General features: G+C 43.7%; 1 protein-coding gene across 5 annotated transcripts in view; it reads right to left on the bottom strand.

Annotated features, from left to right (window-relative positions):
* The window catches only part of LOC115398899 (ankyrin-3-like), an 89,097-nt gene that overhangs the window by 59,052 nt on the left and 7,964 nt on the right, over window positions 1-22,081 (bottom strand). For all 5 annotated transcript variants that reach the window (XM_030105913.1, XM_030105909.1, XM_030105911.1 and 2 more), the window contains exons 2-3: window positions 644-745; window positions 383-481 (exon numbers count right to left, since the gene is read on the bottom strand). In XM_030105913.1, the coding sequence (XP_029961773.1) occupies window positions 383-481; window positions 644-745 (201 nt within the window). The remainder of the gene's footprint in view (window positions 1-382; window positions 482-643; window positions 746-22,081) is intronic.

The raw sequence follows: 22,081 nt of genomic DNA, 5'->3' as shown, positions 1-22,081 counted from the left end.
GATTCCATTCTTCGGCTCCTTGAAGCGTCAGAAGAGGGATGCATCCAAATAGAAGAGCCACGCTGTTTTGATATCGCCATGTGCAACACATAAAAAGAGTTTTGCTACTTCTGCGGCTGCCTGGCCCTAAAGTTATTTTTCAAAGCTCTTCAGTAGAAAAAAAAAATATATATATTCACTTTTTTTGTGCGTAATTCACCAGCAGGAAACCCCTCCAGTGTCATTAAATATTGATCGTGTATTAAGCTCGAATAAAGGCTGCACACTTAGCAGCAGTCGTACCATCGCTGGCTGTTATTCAAACTTACAGAGCAGCCATTTTCATTTTGAGCTGGCTCCAAACCCAGCAGCAGTCAGTGGCGCTGCAGTAAGTGGACCTTACCTTCGTGGCTGCGTCCACAGTGGCTCCGAGCTTCAGCAGCTCAGCAACAACCTCCACATGCCCCTCTTTGGAGGCCAGATGGAGAGCATTCAGACCATTCTGAGAAGAAAACGAAGCCTTTAGGATTAGTGCAATTTCTAGAAGGAAATATACAACTGGAGGCTGTTTGACTGTATCAAATAGATAGATAAAAATCAGAAAAAGTCTCATCAAGAGTATGACAATGCTACATTCATGTAAAAGAAAAGTTGATTTACTTGCCTGATTACAAATATTAATTTCCACCCCAGTCTTGAGGTAGTCAAGGACCTTCTCAAGGTTTCCAGCCCGGGCAGCTCGCAGGTAACTGGCATTGCTGTCAGACTGCAGAGGAGAAAGAAGGGGACAAGACAGGAGAAAAGTAAGCATGACTGTAAATACTCACGTCAGAGTGACCCACAGCAGTTTTGAGTATTACCAGGTAGAACTCTGTCATGATTTCTCAGATATCCAGAAACACCTCAGTACAGGGAAAAACAAAACCACCATCCAAAGATACATCATATCCATCATCGTCGCAAGGGATCCATACGGTGAGCGTGAGCGTCAAACCAGGATGCAAACATTCCGAAAAGTAAATCTATGAGAACATCCAGAAAGCCACAGCGTATCATCCCAATAACGCACGTCACACTCCGTCATCGACCGAATCCCAGCAGACTGTTATTCCAGCTTTGGTAAATCCAAATATTCTGAATTCCCTGGTGGAGGGATGCTCGGCGGCCGGGTGGTCCTCACAGCGGTCGTAGAGATCGCCCCCTTCCTTCAGAGATCCCCTCAGGCTCTCGCCACTAAACCAGTTGTGAGCGTGTGTCGCTGCGCTCGGAGCAGCACAGCATCCTCGACGCTGCCCGCCCGTCCTTTAGTTCACTACAGAAATAGGGCTTGGCACACCAAAATAAAATGATGAGGCAGGCATGTTTTTTGCCCCCATAACAAATGTGGTGAGCATGTGCATGTGCGTGTACGAGGGAGGAGGAGGAGACAGGGAGGGGGGGGGAGGGGGGGAAGGAGGGATGAACGAAGAAAGGAAAAGTTGAGGGGGGGGAGAAGCCGGGAAGAGCTGAAAAGAGATTGAGGCGTATTTTTTTTTTTTTTTTTTTTTTCCGTGCGCACGTTTTGCTCCGGGGACATTAAGTTTGACACGAAATGACACACAGCAAGCTCTGCACATTTTGTCTGTTTGCCGTCATGCAAGGAGCGTTTTGTAAAACTCAGCAGCGAAGCTTCTGAGAGCAGGAGAGAGGGGGAGAGAAGCCGTGACACGCCGCCTTATAACAGAGGCTCAGAAACCAAATTCCCCTGAATTATCAAAAGCCCAGACTTGCTAAATTTAGCCTCCGCGTCCAGAGACACTTGGGATAAACTCAGCGGGGCCGAACTGTTCGTACAGTTATCCAACTTTGTGTTCTCCGCCTCCCACTCCTCCAAATATAACTCATGGTGGGTTGTGACCCAACGCCATAATGTGAGTACATCCAACATCAAATCAGCCCACCGAAACTGTGAGAGGAAAATATTTGTGTGTTCATGCACGTAGAGGCAAACAAATTAATCTTAAATGAAGCAGTGATAACTGGAAGTCGAGAACTGGAAGCCGAGTCATTTCCTGATTACAAGAAGCCATGAAGCTAAAGCTCATATCTCTGCTCCAATCAGTCAACATGTAGAATTTTCCACACACTCAATCCTCAGAGGACTATTTGAAAGCAATGGACCACTAATGCTCGGCCTTTGGTGATAAGAAAAGTCACAATACAGACAATAAAGGAACAAGCACGAAAGAGATCCGCGGGCCAAGAACAACACAAACTGTTCGGGCAGTTGTGTGAAAGTAACACGGATGGATTAAATATTGAAGGAGACTCAAGTTTATCTATAAAGAGTGATGCTCCGAGACAGGATGTGAGTGTGAGTGCCTGGAGGCCGGGACGAAAGCAACACTCGGAAGCACCGTGCAGAGAAATAGTCCTTTGACTGTGAAAACTAGAACATCCAGCGCAGCGGCCTGTTGTCTGGCTCCAAAAAGTTTTAGAAAAACCTGTGGATATTTAAATAGACACTGCAGAAAGGCCAACATTTTTCTTATTAGCAGTCCATAAATGTAGTCATACATACTCAGTAGATAGACGAATTCACTTACCACAGCTAAGAAAGACAAATAAAGTGTCTGGAAACTGTTTACTGGTTACTAATTGGTCACTAATACGAAGAATCTGCATCCTTTTTGAAGATGACCTTTCTGGAACACTTTGGCCGTCATCCAGCTAGATGCTCCTCCAGCCTCTGTTATCTCACATCTCAACTCCATCACTACTCCTCAAACTGCTTTGTTATTTCTGGGAATATTGTGTTTGACAGCGTGAACTCGGAGCCTGAAAACTACGTTACAGTGATGAGAAAACATGCAAGCAAGAAAGGAAAATAAATGGCACAAGGTCTTCCCCTCAAAATAAACACCACGCTCGTCTTTGCACAATAACTTATGAATTTTGCATGTTCTTTCTGCACTCCGCATCTTTGATGTCCCGTCGTGGCGGTGCAAAAACTGTTGTTGAAGATGGAAAGAAAAACATCCTCTTTTGAGTTCATTGCCAATCAAATGGATAATACACAGAAAGTAAAAAACTGATGGATCATTTGTGCATGGTAACGATGTTTCTTGATAAATCTTAAACGCAGAAAACAAAAAACTGTCACATATCGGCAAAGGTAACTGGGCAAAATACTCAGCTATGGCAGACACCCTAAAAACGCAAGTTTCTTTTGAATGTGGAACCATCAGCAAATATTCGGGCTTCCAAATGGTTTAAGATTTATTAGAAACAGTCACTGTTACAACACAGAAATAAATAAAACAATTAGAAATAAACCCAAAATGATTTTACATTAATATTGAACATTAATTATTGTGAGTTTAGTTTTCTTACAACATAAATCGGTTCTTTCCACGCTGCAATATTTCATTGTCAGGACGAATATCTACACAGATAAATCACACTGACCTCGAACTTCAACATGAACTTAAAAATTCAGCTGTCACTTGTCCTACTTTCAATACCAGCCGGTGAAGTCAGTCTCTCCACATGTTATCTGTAGAGTGTGTGTGTGTGTGTGTGTGTGTGTGTGTGTGTGTGTGTGTGTGTGTGTGTGTGTGTGTGTACGCTCGCACATCCATCCCAAACAGTTGCCTCATTTCTTATATAACCGGAATGTGTCGCTATTGTGAACGGAGCTGAGTGCAGCGTACATGTGTGACCCGGCAGTCCCAGGCCGGGCTGAGTGGGACTAAAACCTCCGACATGGAAACACACGGGCCAGGCTGCTGCGGAGACGCCGCATGCACCACAAATGTTAAGTGATTTACACTATCAAATATTACGTAAGTCCAGTGTGACATGTGACCAAGTCGGCCTGGTTTGTACCGATATAGAACACAGCAGTAAAATATTAATGCGGTTAAATCCTTGTCTACAAGTTACATTCACTTTAAAAACAGAAATTAATTATAAATGTATTTTAAAGTTTACTTGACAGTCACCGTATTCCAATGATCCTTTAAATATCTCACACCGTTCTCCTCTTTTCCTCACACTGAGATTACCTAATCGCCATTCATATCCCCATCACTGCTCCAGTCAGTTTATCCCTTAATGCTTGCAGTGAAAACCGGTGGCCAACCAGCCCAAACCGTCATCGGCGTGCGGCGTGAGGGATCTGGGATTCTTTGAGAATGAAGTATTACACAGGACGAGGCAAGAGATTAGTAAGAGAAATATCATTAAGCCTCTGCAGATCAGAGGTTCAAAGAAAATGGGGCCATTAAAGACTAGGTTAAGCCTGAAGGAAAGCATTAATCTAATGTTAGATAGGAGAGAGAGAGAGTGAGAGAGAGATACAAATAATAGCTAGAAACGCTGAAAATTACACCACCATTCCCAATTACAGTCTTGAAAAGTCCAAAATGCTGCTAATTTCCGGGTGAGACGCAGTCAAAATGTGACAATTAACCAGCGCAGCTCTAATTAAAAATGTCCTGTGGCCACAGACTGGTGTCTGCAGACGCCCCATCAAAGAGTAGAGAAAGTGAATAAATACCAGTGATGCCTTTGTGTTGCTACTTAAGAAGCTGTAATGAGAAGGCTTGATCACATTACAGCACCTGTTTCTTTTTAATAAAGCTCTTGAGGGAAACAAACCAGCAGGGTGAAAGAGGCAGACACTCAGTTTAACCAATACTTAACTGAAACTGGCAACATTTAGAAATCCATCACTGCCTTTATTAAATACCAATGTAGTCTGACACAGACATCTCAGGTAAAACTCACTAGGAAAGCACTTTTGTATAAAATACCGTAGGAAATCCACTAGAGTAGTTTATAACGTAAGAATATTTTGGTTTTTTGAAATCTTGCACAAAGGTCAGTGTTAAACTGCTTACAGAACACTTACAGTGAAAACTATGCATTTTAAGAAAATGCAAAACATACTTAAATATGTATTTCTCTCACATTTCTCACTCCATTTCCATCTAGAAATAATGGCACATAAGATTGAGGAAGCTCATAACCCCTGAAAACATGACATAGCTTATGCATGGATTAGGAGGATATATAAAAAAAAAAAGATTGCAGTCTGAATTTCATAATATCTACTAAAGGCTGAGCAGTCACATTTCAGGGTGGCTTTTTCCCTCTGGGTGTGGAAATTTATGACATTTCAGGGCTGCAGGCTATCTGTTTTCATATCTGCTGAATGTGTTTTTGGCACCTTTTCTCCCCAGACCATCAACATAGCGGTGGTGTAAATGGAGAGTTTATATTTACTTAGAAAAGAGAATATCACAATCTGTGCGTGTCCGTGCATACTTTGGGTTGTTGCTCATTTCCAAGGATTTCAGGTATGCACACACACAGATGCATGTTTATGTCATTGCTGGAGGCCCGACCAGCTCTGGCTGCATTGTTTCACTTGATCCCCAGCCCATCCTGACAGCACAAAAAGTCACACAGCTCGCACAAAGCAGTGAGACATCAAGTCGCGGGCCGCAGCACCCAAACAGTGCCAGAGAACCTTATCCTAACGGAGGGTAAACAGCTACACCCATGCAAAGCAATGGATGGCTATATAAGCGGAGTCTTTATTTTTCTCATGCTCACAGAATGAATATAACAGACTTGACTGCTAGTTTAAACTTCTTTTTGCTCATGTTTCAGGAGGATCGCTATCTGGTTCAGTGTGTCATTAGTTCGAGGAGAAATGATAGTGGGAGAGAGTGCGTCTGTGAATGAAAGAAAATGAATGAGCAAGTGCGGAAAGGTGTGTTTGCACTCGGCAGGATGTGGCGATCATCCCTGTCATCTCCGCGCAGCGTGCCATTTATTCCTGCTTCTAAGTTGATCCTTTTTTACACTCTTTAAACAATGCACCCCAAGAATCTAACAATAAGTCTGCACAGAGCATGAGTTCGAAGTGAAAATAAGTTTAAATACTGACTGATATGACATCTTTCAACAGTGTGAACTTTGATATATGACTAGGAAACCATCAACAACGGGAGGAAAAACGGTGCAGGAAATGTCAAAATACTCCTGGATTGGTCTTCAATAGACAGCTACTTTGCAGTGGCTAACGACACACCAATCGATGCGTCAGACTTCTTGAGTTTCTTTGGCTCAATATCATAAAACACACTGCCAAGTGTAACCACACTGCAGTACATCCACTCTGTTTCCATCAGGTCGTAGTCGAATCCTCTGAAGCAGGAAGCCTCAATGATACATTAAGTTTTGACCAATTATCAATCACTTAGCTAATAACAAATGTTCAGAAATGATGGAGAAAATGTGGATCTCAGTGTGTGTCAACATTTCTTAAAACGGGTTATTTTTTTATTTTTACCAAATATAATCCTCTTTTTTCCAGAACGCTCAGCTTTGTTTATGATTTCTACAAAATCCCACCAAGACGTCCACAGTAAACTTCAATCTGAGATGGCAGGTAACACAATATCTGTACTTTGTAACTGCCCTTGAGCAAGGTTTACAGGTACTTTACTCAGATATATATTTTTTCACATCAGCCCCATAAATATAAACAAAGCAGTCAATACTTCCCACTCCTTACGTCTCCACTTGTATTAATCTGTAAAGTTACAGCGATGCGATCAAAGGTGATGATAACACGTGATTAGGTTACAAATCTCTGAAAACCAAGAATTCCTGAATTCATTTTAATAATAATGGTTTTATGATGAAATAGATAGTGATTTATATAAAGCCAAGCCACTTTAAATATGAATGAATCTCCTTATTCTACGCGAAAAGTCGCGTAATGTCAAACCTTTTTCTGTCCAAGTATTGGTACTTGCACATAGGGAAAAGAATTAGAGTTGTTCAATCACACAAGATTCAACAGCAAGCCCAACATTTGTGATAAAGGCTTCCAACAGCAGTAATAAATGAAATAACTCTACCAGATATGGACACATTGAGTGATTCTGTTCCTTTTAGCGATATAAAAAAACTAATTGCACTTGAAATAAATCCATGTTTCCTGAATATAATTTCAACAGAAGATGGCAAAGATTTGATTTATATGAACACCTAACTAGTTCTGTCTTAGCTAAAATAGTATTTGAATATTTACAGTATTGCTTTAGTGTGCCTACACCTTCTGGTGAAACTGCTCTTGTGAAAAGTAAATTTCATCCTTGCCTGTAAACACAGCATCATTAATTTCCTGCATCAGGTCCATTTCTAAAAAGAATGTCATAAATACATATTTACTGCAGCGCTGAATGTTGACACAGCTGGAAATGAGAAAAAAAAAAAAAAAGCCAACACTACAAAACCAGCATAACCAGTCTCAGATCCCACACTGAATTCTGTGGAGCGGGTTGTAACAAGAACTGTGGTTTACATTTTTTTTTTTATGCACAAAGGGCTTAAGATCAATTCCCGAGACGAGCCTGTCTGCTTCACATTTTCAGACATGAGCCAACGGTTGAGTCCTGATGATCCAGCATTTTATCGCCAGGCTGCATCAAACACTCCCACAAACGGCCACATGCTTCCAGCAGCATTCATCCGATTGCAACACATCAGCTGACTTTCCATGCAGCCCTAATGAAGGATAACGGCGGCGGTTCAGAGAAGCGTGGTGCAGCGCTGCAATCACAACATCAAGAGAGGCAACAGAAGGGACCTGTGGCAAATCGAAATACAAGAATGAATCGCTCCTGTCGTTACTCACTTGCGTTAGGAAGACAGCACCCTCTTCCACAGCCATGTCCACTCTCTTTCCCTCTTTCTTTCTCTCCACCGAATGACGGCGAGTGAAACCTGAGCTCAGAGTGGCCGAGCAGCCAAGCAGTCATCGACTCAGCCAGTTATTTAGCACTGCCCTCATCCCAGCCTCACAACCATCCAGCCCACTTGGAGGAAAGAGCAAGGTGCCATTGGCTCAGGTAACAGAGGTGGGGGGGGGGGGGGGGGGGGGGGGGGGGGGGGGGGGGAGAAAAAAAAGAAAAATCAAAGCCTACCAAGAAATGCTAGCATGAGGGTTAGTGGATACACCAGCTCCTTCCGCTGTCTGCTCGATTCCCAGCACATCAGAGAGGGATGGAGGGAGGGGAGAGGGGTGAGTATCATCGGGGGGGTATGAGAATAGGACACGGGGAGGCAGAGAGGGAGGAGAAGGGGGTCTATAAAAGTCTGCTGAGATGAGTAAACAAAGCACCAAACGTCTCGCAGTCTTTCACGCTGCAGAAAGGACACACGCCAAATCCCCTCTGATGCCGCACTCCCTCCTGCCCATCCCCTCTCTCTCTCTCTCTCTCTTTCTTTTTTTATGTGTCAACAAGGGTAAATCCCTGCCGCCTCGCAGAAGCTGGCCCCTGCCCCAGAAAGCACCTTAGAGTAGGGGAGGGTGCAGGAAGAACACCCTGACTTACCATAACAGCTGAAGCTTCTCCCTCCCTCTCTGCCTCCTTCCTTCTCTTCCTCACCTTCATTTACTCTGAGGGGGGTGGATGGGATGGATGTTGTAGGAGGGTGGGGGCAAGGGGGGGGGGCGCGGGTATCTTCCGTGATCTTGATTTCTAAGGTCGGGGTCGGCAAGCGGGGAGAGGGGCTGCACTGAAAATAGCAGCTGAAAACAAATACTTCCACTAAAATTCGCCCCCCTCCTCTCCTCCCTTGTTATCCCACCCACTCTCCCCGTTTCCCTCCCACTCATTCTCTCTGGTTCACTCTCCCTGCCTCCCACAGTGTCTGCCAGCGCACCGCTCTTTATTGTCATCCTGCTTATCAGCTTTTTTTCACCCCCCCCCCCCGAGGAACAAAGCCCGGCCTGGGGGCTGTGAGCGTCCGGCCGGGCTGGGCTGGCTCTACCTGGCGGCGTGGAACCAGCCAGGGGGATCTCAGTACCACGCTTTTTATGGTTACGAGTCCAACGACGACAACAACAACAACAACCAGACGTTATTTTGGGGCGGGTGAAGCACCGACGCCCCCGCCTCCCTTGCTCAATTGTCAATGAGGACAGTTACAGAGAGGATTAGGGGCTTTCTCTTCAGTATTAGGGACACCCTCTGTCTTTTCCACCTCTCACCCTACTTCAGCGCCCCTCTGCAGGCAGCTGAGAGGGAGCGGGGCATTACAAGCTCGCCCCCACTGGTTTCCCCGAGCAAATCCTACCCACAACTAAACCTGCAGCACGGGGGGAGAGCAGCCAAGAATGTTTGCGGCTCTGCTGGAAAGCACACACACACACACACACACACACACACACACACACACACACACACACACACACACACACACACACACACACACACACACACACACACACACACACACACACACACACACACACAGACACAGAAAGAGCTGGATGTGATCCGTATCTGTGAGCAGAGGAGAAAAGACACCAGAGATGTAATAACATGCATCACCGCTGTGTCCAGGTCATTTCTTCAGGAGTGCGCTCAGCACTATAAAGTCATCGCACACCTTTCAATTACATATATAAGGAGCTAATGAATGAATTACGACAGAGCAGATCAGCGAGAAACGGTGCGTTTCTGTTGGGCCATTATCAAGAACATGCACAAGATTCAGGAACAAAGTTTCCAAAAAATGTTATGAGCTAAGGTCTGTTTCCATCCGGAGGGTATATACTAAGCTATATTACTAGTTAAAATCCTTCATTTGTAGCATCAGAATATTTCCATTGTCATACAGAATCTCAAAAATACCACAGAAAGATTTTCGATAAAGTAAAACAAATATCCTGAATGGTCAAGTCGCTGAAACAACATGGTCATGGTTTTGTAAATCCCTGCGTCAGCCTGTCTGCCAGCAGAGCAGCAGCTCTCCTCACATGAGTAAACAAATAATGTGGCCATGACCCTACAGCCCATGGAAAATCCCTGCAACATGCTGCTTGTGGTATTTTTTACAATAAAAGCAATAATGGTTCATCAGCGACACACCCGCACACGTTTTGTTTATTTTTAAAGCAAGCCTGAAAAGCCTGAAACTTCACATTTCTACGCTGACTTGCCACTTGCTATTTGTCACAGTCTGTCAGTATTAAAGATGAATATTGCTTCATGTGTATTTTACAGTCCCATCAACTTTCAGATGAAAGACAAAGAGAGTCGGTGGCAATCCGGGGAACTCACAGACACAGGGAGTACGTGACAGCCGACAGAGGGGCTGACAGATGCTCCGGACCGGATGGGTAGACCATGTGATTAGTGGATCACAGACTTCTTCACACCACAACACTGCAGCGAGCAGACCTCCCTCCAACAGGCAGGCTTTGTTCACTGCTAATGGAAAGTGCTCCTCGTGTGTTTCAGTTTTATTTTTGCCAAAACTGTACAATTCTGTATCTGGATGCGAGCTCATATCCCCAGTTTGCATGTTTTCCCTGTGCGTGCATGGGTTTTTCTCTAGGCTGGTGATTGTGGAGCTGTGTGTATGTGTGTGTGTGTGTGTGTGTGTGTGTGAGAGAGAGAGAGAGATAAAAAAGAAGCTGGGATCGGCTCCAGCACCCTGTGACCCTGGACTGTATGAAAACAGGATGGAAGCTGAGTGAATGTTTGACACAGCAAAATAATTGCCTTGACTTTTCTGATTGTTTGTGTGATTGTAATTGATCTGTGACTTTCATGATCTGCTGTGTAATTTTATTATAACTGTTAAACACTTACTGCATGTTTAGATGAAAGGAATCTGATATATTTTAATGTAGTGGTAATTCAAGATGAAGTTTTAATAATTATTGGCAAATAAATGTTCTACAACTTCTTTATCCATCCATCTATATATATCTAAAGCTGAAACAAGCTTTGCTTTGTTGTGTGACACTTTTTGTAAGTTTAGCACTCTCTTCATTTATTTAGTCAGTCCATCTGAAGGCAAACACACCAAGACAGATAATCACCTATTTTCACACGTATAACCAATATTGTCCCCAGTTAACCGAACACGCGAGTCCTTACATGAGATGGGAAGAAGCAGTATGGAAACAAATGCTACTCCGCTACTCCAAATTTCACCAACTCTATTTGGGTCCTCACGAGTGAAAATGGTAAATTATAACGTACAATCATCAAACAAATCACTAAGAGGACCTTGTTTTTGTACTCTTCTGTATAACACTCAATCATCTGTGTAGACTTTTTCCACAAAAAAAATATAAAAACAGAAACACCCGTAGTTCTTGGAAGGTTTTGCTCAGTAATTGCATCAACAGCACTAAAAACACAGATATACATATTCAAAAGGGGAGAATTGGCTCAAGGCTAGCACAGTGGTTAGGGGCGTTTTCTTTCTTGGTGTGATAAACATCATCACAGCATCCTTATTCTGGGGAGTATTCACAGTCAGTGCTTGAACATGAACACACACAAACACACACGCACACACACACACACACACAATATTTACTGCTCCTGCAGCATAGAGTGCGTTCAAGGGCACAGCTCCCCTTTGTCACCTGGGACATAAAACCACTTGGGAGGAAGGAGAGAAGGCAGAAAATGAGGGCGAGGGAGAGGAAAGACCAGGGGATTGAAGTTGAAAAGAAACAAAGACACATCAACACTTAGCTTCACCGAAAGATTTTAATTAACTATTTGATCATAAAATTCTGTGAGCAAAATATAGGTGCAATAACATTTGAATCCTACCTCCTTGTTTTTGTGCTCACTGAGAGACTGTGGGAATAACTGAGAAATGTAAATTATTTAAAAGCTTGTTACCATTTGTAGTCCCGCTGCCAGCAGGAACCGCTCCGTCTCTCTGCTGTCTGGGACCTAAAACGCTGATGCTGACATGGGGGGGAACTTGAATGTCGCTTTGAATTTCACCTGACTGACTTGTCAGCTGTACAGGTGAAATCTACACACTAGTGCACCATGATGGATCGATAGCTGTCCCGCCAAAAAGTCACTCTAAAAGAAGCCCCGGAGGAGCAAAGGTCATCTGGTGTAACAAACAAAGAGGATGGAAAAGGGTGGAAAAGAGGAATGAACCCAGATGCTTACACAAATGACACATGGAAGAGAGACAGAGGAAGAAAAAGAGTCCGCCGACATGCAACAGAGGCTAAGTTATAAAAAACAGGAGGACTGGGCTTTCGGCCAAACTGTGACAAGAACCCAAAGGAACTCAAACAGCATACCAGTGTTTAGTTAAATCTGGCACACAGTCAAATGCATCAAACTCCTCCTCCTCTTCCTCATCCCTAGCCTGAGTTTGACCTGCGGCGCTCTCTGCTCAGCAGTCGAACACTGGACTCTGGTGGACAACACCCTGCATGACAACTCTGCAAAACATCAGCGGTCTCACTGGGACATCTGTGGCCGGAGGCCTGGAGGACGAAGCGTCGCACGCAAAACAACACCTAGAAGAAATCACAGGGCCAAAATACGGAGTACTATTACTTTTTTAAAGTGTCTTTAATCAAACAGAACTTCAGGTCACAACTAAGCCTAATTTCAATCATCCATAATTCACCCTGCTGAGAAGTGAAGCCGTCTCATTGTAATGACTGAAGAGAAGTCCATAAAGCATCTTAAAACAGCTTTTTTGTCACAAAAGCAGTCCTCTACAGGGACATTTCCTATGAGTGAGTTTGCACTCTTTGTGATAGAGTAATGGGACATAAAAATGCAAATGACTTAACAGTAGATGGGCTAAAACGACTTTATGCAATAATAAGCCAATCTTGGATGAACAGCAGGTAACGAGCTGTGGGAGTCGGAATTGACTTCTACTGCAAGTTTGTGTGTGTGTGTGTGTGTGTGTGTGTGTGTGTGTGTGTGTGTGTGTGTGTGTGTGTGTGTGTGTGTGGGGCAACATAGATAGGAGAAAGAGCTCCATGTTACACATATAAATATGGGAATTAGAATGTGTGTGGGTGGAACGAGATGAATAAAAAGGTGAATGCAGTGAAAAAGTCTTTTAAAATTTGAACTCTGAGACACATGAAATGAATAAACCATATCAGAAATGGCACACTTGCATGTTAGGAAGCATGCTGTGGGAATGAAAATTCAATCGCACGCCGTTGGTTTGTGAGGAGCCTGTGCGCGCGTCAGCTGATCTCTCGATCTGGTGTTTTTATAGTGAAACTCCTGATGAATATCACTTACTGAGCTTGTTTTTGTGTGCTTCACATTTTCACCAATGCACAATATATAGCTGCACTCCAAGATGCTCACCCTCCATTAGGGAAACTTCAGAGTTAAGAAGATTATTTAATTAGTTTTGAGATATTTTTCCAATCTCTCGGTCTATCTCATTGTGTAACATTCTGCTGTGGCTTGATTCAGCACACAATAAGCCAAATAAAGTACATTTGCTGTCTTAGGAGAAACAAAGTTCGAGTCGTCAAGAGATGTTAGTCAATCTTGAATCAACCCACTGAAATACTTGATGATTTAGTTTATGTAGGCTATTCACTGAAATAAACAACAGAATTGCACATGTTAGTGGATGTATTTAAAATAGATATACCAAACCGTATCTAAAAGGATTTGTGACTGCATCTGTAGAGATTGTGAGTTCAGCGGTGGATGTGCTGCATATTAAAAAAGGACATCCTGGGCTTTTCAGTATGGTGTCAGTTGTTATATTAGGATTGCAGAAGATAAATAAAAAGAAAACTACAAAATAAAGATAAAATTCACAAAATTATCGCCCTGGTGTCCCAGGATGAGATAGAAAACAAAGGAATTTTTCTCCAAACTGAGGGGGAAAAGAAATTTGTTTATCAAAAAATAAAGAAAAAAGAAAAGTTGAAGCTCATTTTCAGTCTTTAGTTACTTTTATAATAACTTACAGTTTCAGATACATTGGCTCGACTTCCTTAAGAAAGAGAGAAAAAAGGTCTTACTTGGTCAAACAAAGACAAAGAAACTAAACAGTCATTAAACTCAGATCTCAACACAGAAGCCGTCAGCTGTCCACGAGAATATGGACAGTCGAGCATTCCCAAAACACCAACCGAACGATTCAGCGCAGGGCACACTCGGTCATGGTCACACTGAAGGAGGAGGAGAGACCAGACGCAGGAATTCCCCAGATAAATTATTTAAGTCCCTTCCTGCAGTCTGAGGGACGGCAGATAAACGCACGCCGGTTATACTGTGTTCTCAAACAAAATATTTACAGAAGCAAAGTGCCAGAGAAGAAACCAAGACATTCATTGCCTGCGAGTGAAACAAAGCTGGTGTGGATGTATCTCTCACTAGAACAGGTGGACAGCTCATAAAGCCTTCCATAAAATGGTATGAATAACAGTTCTTGTGCTTGTGCCAGAGAGGCAGGTTTGAATGGAGCGGAGCGCTCTGCGACTGCCTTTGCCTCATCTTTGGCAGGCGGAAAGCACCAGACGAGAGCAGACCACGGGCCATCTGTCCCCCGCCGGCCCCCCTCGGCCTCCTCGGAGGGCGCGCGTGCAAAACACACACACACGGCCGTCGACGCGGATACGAGCGCCCGAACTCAACACGGGCGTGGACGGCTCAGTAAACATGGTACAATTAGGGGACGCTCTTCTAATCCGCCCTGATAACCCTTTGACGGGAGGCCAAACGGGGCAAATGCTCAAAGCTAAGGATCTTTGACGGGAGGAGGAGGAGGGAAAAGGAGGAGAGGAAGATAAATGAGGGGAAAGGACCAAGTACTGAGAGAAAGAGCAGATTTACATAGCAGAAATCCATCATCCTGCACGTTGAAAGGTGCTACTGCTGATCGTTCTTTTGTGCTTCTTAAATTTGTGAGCCCGCCTCCACAAACAGGGGCTTCAACACAGGACTGCGTCCCCCACCGGAGTAACGGGCTTTCAGATGCTGCTCGGTCAACAGAAGGCTATTAGGTACTGCAACAGCCAGCAGCCCCTCGGGCAACACAAGGTAATAGGCTGTTGAATGGGGAGCCTCAGATCCATAATAGCGGCGCTCCCCAACAAGACAGGCAGTATGAGTGCCGAGAGGACACAAATTCACCTGTGGGCTGCTCCGATCAAACGGTCAATTCAACAACCGCAGGTAGAAATAAGTTTGGTCTGAGGAAAGATTTCAAAACATCTGAAGTGACGGAGTGGAGGAATTCAGTCGGTTCAGTCTGTTTTACAACAGTTCATTCAGATTAATAATACCAGCAGATGTCAGTGCATGCAAATCAAGAGAGAATGACCCTGAGGAGTCATGTGACTCTATGAACAGGGATAAAAGCACAATGAAAGTTATCTCTAATGCTTTCTCTATCTCTTTCAAATGCTCTCTGCTGTGAACCTTGTTTCTCCACCGAATAGAGTGAAACAGTTCATCAAGCGGCTTCATCAGTTCATGCTATTCCCTTGAATAGGCTGTGTGGTTAATATCCATACAATGTATTATAATGGATGTATTAATATCATATTAATATGGATCACAAACTGTCAAACAAAGTAAGCTGTTCTTGGCTAAGCGCCAAGTGCCTGAGAAAGCTCAGTGAGGACCCTCTCACTGAAATTCAGTGTGAGCAGCCAGCAATTTCATAGCAAAGAAAATGGAATAAAAATAAAATCTGGGTGGGAACTTCTTGAAGAACCATTGTTTGCGTATTGCCTTGAAACTGTTAGGGGTGGTGGAAAGACTAACAACCAGTAAATGACGGCTGCGGCTGCCGGTTAGAACACAGCCTGCTGTTCTGCAGCCGCACACATTTTTTTTCTTGTGGGTGGCAGCACTTTTACCCCAGTCCAGCATGAGTCCTGTAGCATTAAATCTGCGACTGACGCCTCGTCTCTGGCACCCCCTATATGAGGCCGTGATAGCTGAACCCGCTGTCACCCCCCCGTGTCCTTCATCACATGGAGCCCAACCTGACTGCTCATCAGAACTGCAGATATGTGCTGTCGCATACACACTAAAACACACACACACCCAATGGTGTTTAGCTCATACTTTGCGCACTGCAAAACACACACACACACACACAAACACTTTCCCAACTATGGTGCATATACATGCACGAGCAGGTAACGCCAAGGTCGCAACTGAGCAAAGAGACTAATGACCTATAATAAGACACAACCTTGACTGATGGGGACAGTCAGTTGACTTGGCTGTAGCAGCCAACAGAGCAGCACACACAGCCACTTTCTTCTCCCCACACACACACACACACACACACACACACACACACACACACACACACACACACACACACACACACACACACACACACACACACACACACACACACACACACACACACACACACACACACACACACAGTCCTCTACTCTTTGCAGCTCAGCATCATCACTCTGTGTCTGTTCTCGTCCCTGAAGTGAATTCTGAGCTGCTACACTTAATTTAGCCTCGTTTTCCATCGCTCTCATCTTATCTCTCACTTTCAGTGTCTTGTGGTCGTTCTGCTCATGCCAGCTCTGGCTTCTAAAATGAACCCACAAAAAAAAATTCAAGTATTTTTTATGTGTTCCAGTTATAAAGTCATTTTAATGATTTCTACACGAGCGGTTAAAACAAAGTGACTCATTTTTGCAGTAATAACAACGTATCTGTGAAAAAAGGTTCTCAATAAGTTACATATCAAGATATATATATATATATATATATATATATATATATATATATATATATATATATATATATATATATTCTTTAAATAAATAAAAGCCTTGTTAACTAAGAGTAGGGTGTTTACTGATGTACTGTGTATAAGAGTAAAAAAGAGAAATCTGCCAACGTCCCTTTAACCTTGTTTAAGGCGTTAAATCTAAACTACCGTCAAACCGAATGACTTCAGGATGAGGGAACCGGAAGAGCGAAATCCATCATCCCTGACCTCAAACTGCTCACGTTTGATAACAATAAATCCTCGTTTTGACAATTAAAACATAAAAGGCAAAAAAAATTGATCTACGTCCCAAGAAAAATTACCTATACATATCTATACAAATAAAGACTGATATGTCTTTAAACTTCATTTATTTAGTTTGCAATTTCTGCCAGAGCTCAACAGAAGGGAAATGAATCTCCTTCACCCATTCACACACGCTCAGGTCCATCCACTGGACGCTGCTGGGGGTTCAGAGTCTCGCTCATGGACACTTTGGTATAAAGCAAGGGGGAGATGGAGATTAATCACGCTCGCTACTGAAAGATGACCAATCTATTAACTGAGCCGCGGCACTCCAGCAGTATACCAGCTGTAAACCGGTGTGCCTCTGATTCTTCACATTTATCTGTTGGACTCCAAATCTCCTTGAAAAATCCTAATCTATTCAGCGGATTGACAATGATTAACTTAATCAACGACTCATATTTTTAAACTTTTAAACCAATATATGCATCTGTTGATAAATTCATTCCAGAACCAAAAAGTCACGCTGACCCTGCGAGAGGAGGAACAAGAACAGCTTTTTCGGTTTTTCTAAAACTGTCATTTCTGCTTAGTTCTAACCCTTCTTAATTGTTCACTTCAGCAAAGAGTGTGTGTGTGTGTGTGTGTGTGTGTGTGTGTGTGTGTGTGTGTGTGTGTGTGTGTGTGTGTTTCTCCTAATGGTTGAAGCGGTCATTTGGCTGTCAGGAGGGAAGGTCCCAGAAAAGTTAAAAGTGCATCGTGGGTGTTTGGATGCCTGACACACAGCTGACAGGATCAGAGTCAGCAACACACACACACACACACACACACACACACACACACACACACACACACACACACACACACACACACACACACACACACACACACACACACACACACACACCTAGTCAGCAGCAGCACAAACAGCCTGACTCTTGTTGCTCTGTCTCAGAGCATCACATCAGCCTGACAGACGGCAAAGTGTGCGATTAGACAAAACTTCATAGAAACAAAAAGGAGAAGGTAGCATTTGTTGTTTGACGGTACCCGACAGGAGTTACTGTGATTGAAGCTCAATAAAGTGTTAAATTCAACTGACGACTGAAAGAATTTAAGATGAATGATGAACTCATTTGAAATCTAAAACTGCAGGTAAACTGTTTAAAAAAAAAGACCACAAAACCAACCAAACTCTTAGAGTTCAACTGCTAATCAATCAGCTAAACCCTACAATTAAATGTGTGAATAACAACCATAAACCAGGGCTAAAATATCGAATGAGAGACTGAGAACATGGCAGTATTGATCAAAGGTAGGAGCTACTGTGGAGCTGATTGCTGGGTGTTTCTGAAGTCACACGGGAGAAAGAAACACTGGCAGCTCGCTGGGTTTCCTTTCAAAGATGGCGAATTTTATGCATCCTGTGCAGAATGAGAGGAATCACTCTGGAGTGTCTGGAAGAGGTGGCTCATGCTTAAGTAATCAGATGACGAGAAAAGATGACATTTTACCTCCATCATCTGTATAGTGGGCAACATTGCTGATTCACGTTTAACATTAGAAAGACATTCTTGATTATCCACAGTTCTGTCATTTTATTTTATAGATCATAGATTGTTTGGCCTGTAAAATGACAGTGAAACTGACAATGTGTCCCCCACAATTTTAGCTCTCTCTCGAACTGAGAATACTCGTTCAGAGAGTACTCAGACAGTCAAGCACAACAATACACACATTTCAGGCTAATCGGTAGCTATACTTCTCCCTAGGTGTGTATACAAGTGTGTGTTACTGTCTTTCTCGTAGTGTTTCGGACCCGGCTTGAGGGACCCTGCCTTCGCCTCCGGTCAGCAGGGATGCGCTGCAGCTGATCCCTGCTCCAGGGACCCTCTTCTGGAGCATAAATATGTTTTGGTTTATCGCTCTTGTTATTGGTTTTACTCAACTCAAAAGTCCTCCAGTGTTTTCTGCCCTTGCGCCACAGTAATGGATCTGTGGCAGGAGCAGTGGACTCGAAGGGCACCTAGAGCCGGAGCGAGGCATTAATCCTGGATACCTTTTCTGTCCAGAGGGTAAACCTATATGACAACATGTACAGACAATGCTCCTTCGAGATCCAACACTTTACTATCATAAAAAAAAAAAAAAAATGGCAATAATATCTTAAAGACACCACTGAAAGAGTGATTTCAGTCAAACCAGGAGTGGCACAAGATGATATACAAAAGCAGCAGAATAACAGAGCCTGCAATATCACAGACATTGGAGACAAGTGATCAAGAGGACCATAAACAGTGTGGTCAAAATGGACTTCAACTGCAACAGGTTTCTGGTAAAATGCTGCCCCATTGCTACAAAAAGTGTTCCGTATGTGCGAGTGTGTGTGTCAAAAGAAGGCGGAGAAAACCTTGTTGTCAAACTTGTCCGATTTCAATAATAAAGCTACTGTTTCAAATGAACGACAGGACCTCAGTGATGGGAAATATGACGGCTTGGATCAGAGGTCAGCACTGAGCCAAAAATCCCTGGATGACAACTCCAGGGCGTGCATTGATTTCTCTTCTCTGGTTTCGCTCAGGAAGAACCAAAAAGAGCGCAAGAGAGGAGGACAGAGACAGGGGGAAAAAAAACACCAGAGGAAAGAAAAAAAAAAAACCCTCAGCAGGCAGGTTTGAAACTGAGGACATTTGAGGGGGAGCACAAATATAGGCATGATATAAATCACTGCTTTGCTCTATTCCCAGCCTCATCCTTGAATTTCAGACTTTGTACAATCTGATGCTCAGATTGTGGCAGAAATTCGCTCTGACCTTTCAGCGGCTCGGTTAGTTTTCTGCAGACCTGGTGGATCGGTCATCGCTTCGCTGGGAGAGTGTTCACGGGATTTTCAAAATACGCTTTGTTCCCACCACGTCATGTGAGAGTTCAGCGGTAACAGACGCCAAACATGTTCGGCAAAGCTGTCTTTAAATAATTCAGTATCAGACATGCAATAAGTGGACTGAATGCTTTGCTTTTGTTCCGTCTGTGCACAAAGCTGTAAATAAAACACAAGAAAAGCAGCCGGAGCCTCCTCTAGTGTGTGCGCCTTTGTGTTTTGTGCGATGCCGTCTAAAGGTCTGCTCTTCCACTGATCTGACACACAACCAGCTGAGTTAAAGAATACCAATTCCACCTTGGAGCTATAATCAACCTTTCCCCATCAACTGGCATTATGCTGAATTACTGCGTTCTGCGCGGGCTTGGTTTAAAGACATACATGCGCTACCAGCCACGAGATGACAATAGCGATTATTTAAGTGCTTCTTCTACCTCCCACGGTTCACCCAATATCACATAACCACCGTGGAAATGAAGATTTCTATGCTGAGATTACAGTGCAACCTTTTCACACCAAATTACCTCCTTTAAGGTGCAATGGAGCCGTTTCCCCTGGGCCAAAAGCGCAGAAAACCACAGTCTATATGCTGTGACAAAGCGGTTCTAATAGCCAGTGTTGTAATTGAGTATATAAGTTGAGCATTACAGGATGCTTACAGTGCTTCAGAGGGTAATATTGCACATTCAAGTGAAGTAAAAGGCCGGAAATTGACAAAGAATGAAGGCCTAATGCACAATCTAAAACCTTTTTTTTTTTTTTTTAAACAAAGTCCAGTTAGACCTTATTCACACGTTGGGAGTTGGACAGGATAGACAGGATAGGGGTAGAAGGGGGTTGGGGGTGAATATTTTTTCTCTAATTATGAATCAAGGCATTTTCCTGTTCCCAAAGGGGCCCTGCTTACACCCTCCACGCCGCCGCCTCCTCCTTTCTCCACGCGTCCTCCCGCTCCAGCCTTCTCTCTCCCTCCCCCCATGAGCGCGAGCTAACTGTGAAGAGGTGTGATTACCATCGATCTGTCCGAACACTGCCTATTTCCTCAGCTCGGAGCCTCTGTGCTCTGGTCTGCATGGAGGGGCGACCACAAGGCCAGAGACGTGTGCTTATGTCCTTGGCCGGGGGGGGGAGAGGAAGGGTCATTTTGTGGGGCAAAAAACAAGAGAAAACCCTGAATCCAAAGCTGCTGATATGACGTATACAGTCCAAGTGGCATGGGACCTACATATTTCAATTGCTGGTTTTCTTTCTTCGTTTCGGAGCCATGCTGGGATCCCGAAGTCACAAGATCAAGCCAGACGGAGGAAATGATGGCCGCACAGTCGTACTTATCTCTGCACGTCATGGCGGAGTGGCAGGTGGTTAAGTGGAGGACAAGAAGATGCGGTGGGGGTGGAGGAGTGGACGAGCAAATAAAAGTAATTATCAAGCCATACAGGCATGAGTCCCAAGGGTCAACATGGCGGGGTGTGTGTGTGTGTCTATGTGTGTGTCTGTCTGTGTGTGAAAGAGCGAGCAAAGAGAAGATGGCACTATTGCAATCTGTGTGTGTACGAGGAGCACCTGCCATACATGCACAAGCGTGCACATGCACATAAACGCAGCCTGATGGAAGAGGTCTGCCGTTGATGCACAGTGGGAGATTAATGAGTGCGATGCAGAAAAAAATAGGGGTGACATCTCACTTTTTTTTTTTTTACCCCCACACAAAGACCCACAGGGGTACCTCAATGAACAATGAGTTGTGATTTGAAACGAGACAGATTTGAGCATTACGCAGAGGGAAAATCCACAGAGGCAGCAATATCGCCTTAAAAGCACCGCAGAGGTCTTCCCAGATCTTTTCACTTTTTGATTGTCATGGTGAGAGAAACCTTCATATGAAGGTGAATTTCTCAGAAGCTGTTTGCTTTTTTTTCTTGGCAAATTGGAGAATAAGTCATAAAAATGGCAAGTCAAGAGGAAAATCACATTTCCTTGACATGAACTACTCCCTGAGTATCACTGAGATACTAATAAACAACAGTAAATGTTGTCACAATGTTCTGCACTTACAGTTAGTGACAGTGTTTTCATACTGTAATGTTACCTGGCACAAAATGCAACGATGTCTGAAATGGCATTTTATACACATTGCTGAAGGAAAGTCAACAAATGTTTAATAAATTCATTGAAATTGTGTTAACTATCGTGGGTTTAAAGTTGGTATTTCCTGGAGGGACTGAGAAAAAAAGAGTAGTAAGCAATATTGTGTGAGTATATTGTGCTTTGTGATTACGAGATCCGTCTCTTTGTCTCTTTTATTGCTGGTTTTCAGGGTGTCTCTTTCTCTGTTCTATTTTTTTCTGTAACTCCTCCCCACCTGCTGCCCCTTTGGCCTCGCTT

This window comes from Salarias fasciatus, chromosome 13 (genome assembly GCF_902148845.1).
Source record: "Salarias fasciatus chromosome 13, fSalaFa1.1, whole genome shotgun sequence".
Lineage (NCBI taxonomy): Eukaryota > Metazoa > Chordata > Actinopteri > Blenniiformes > Blenniidae > Salarias > Salarias fasciatus.
The sequence above is the reverse complement of the archived record's forward strand: the minus strand, read 5'-3'. Positions and strand labels throughout refer to the sequence as shown.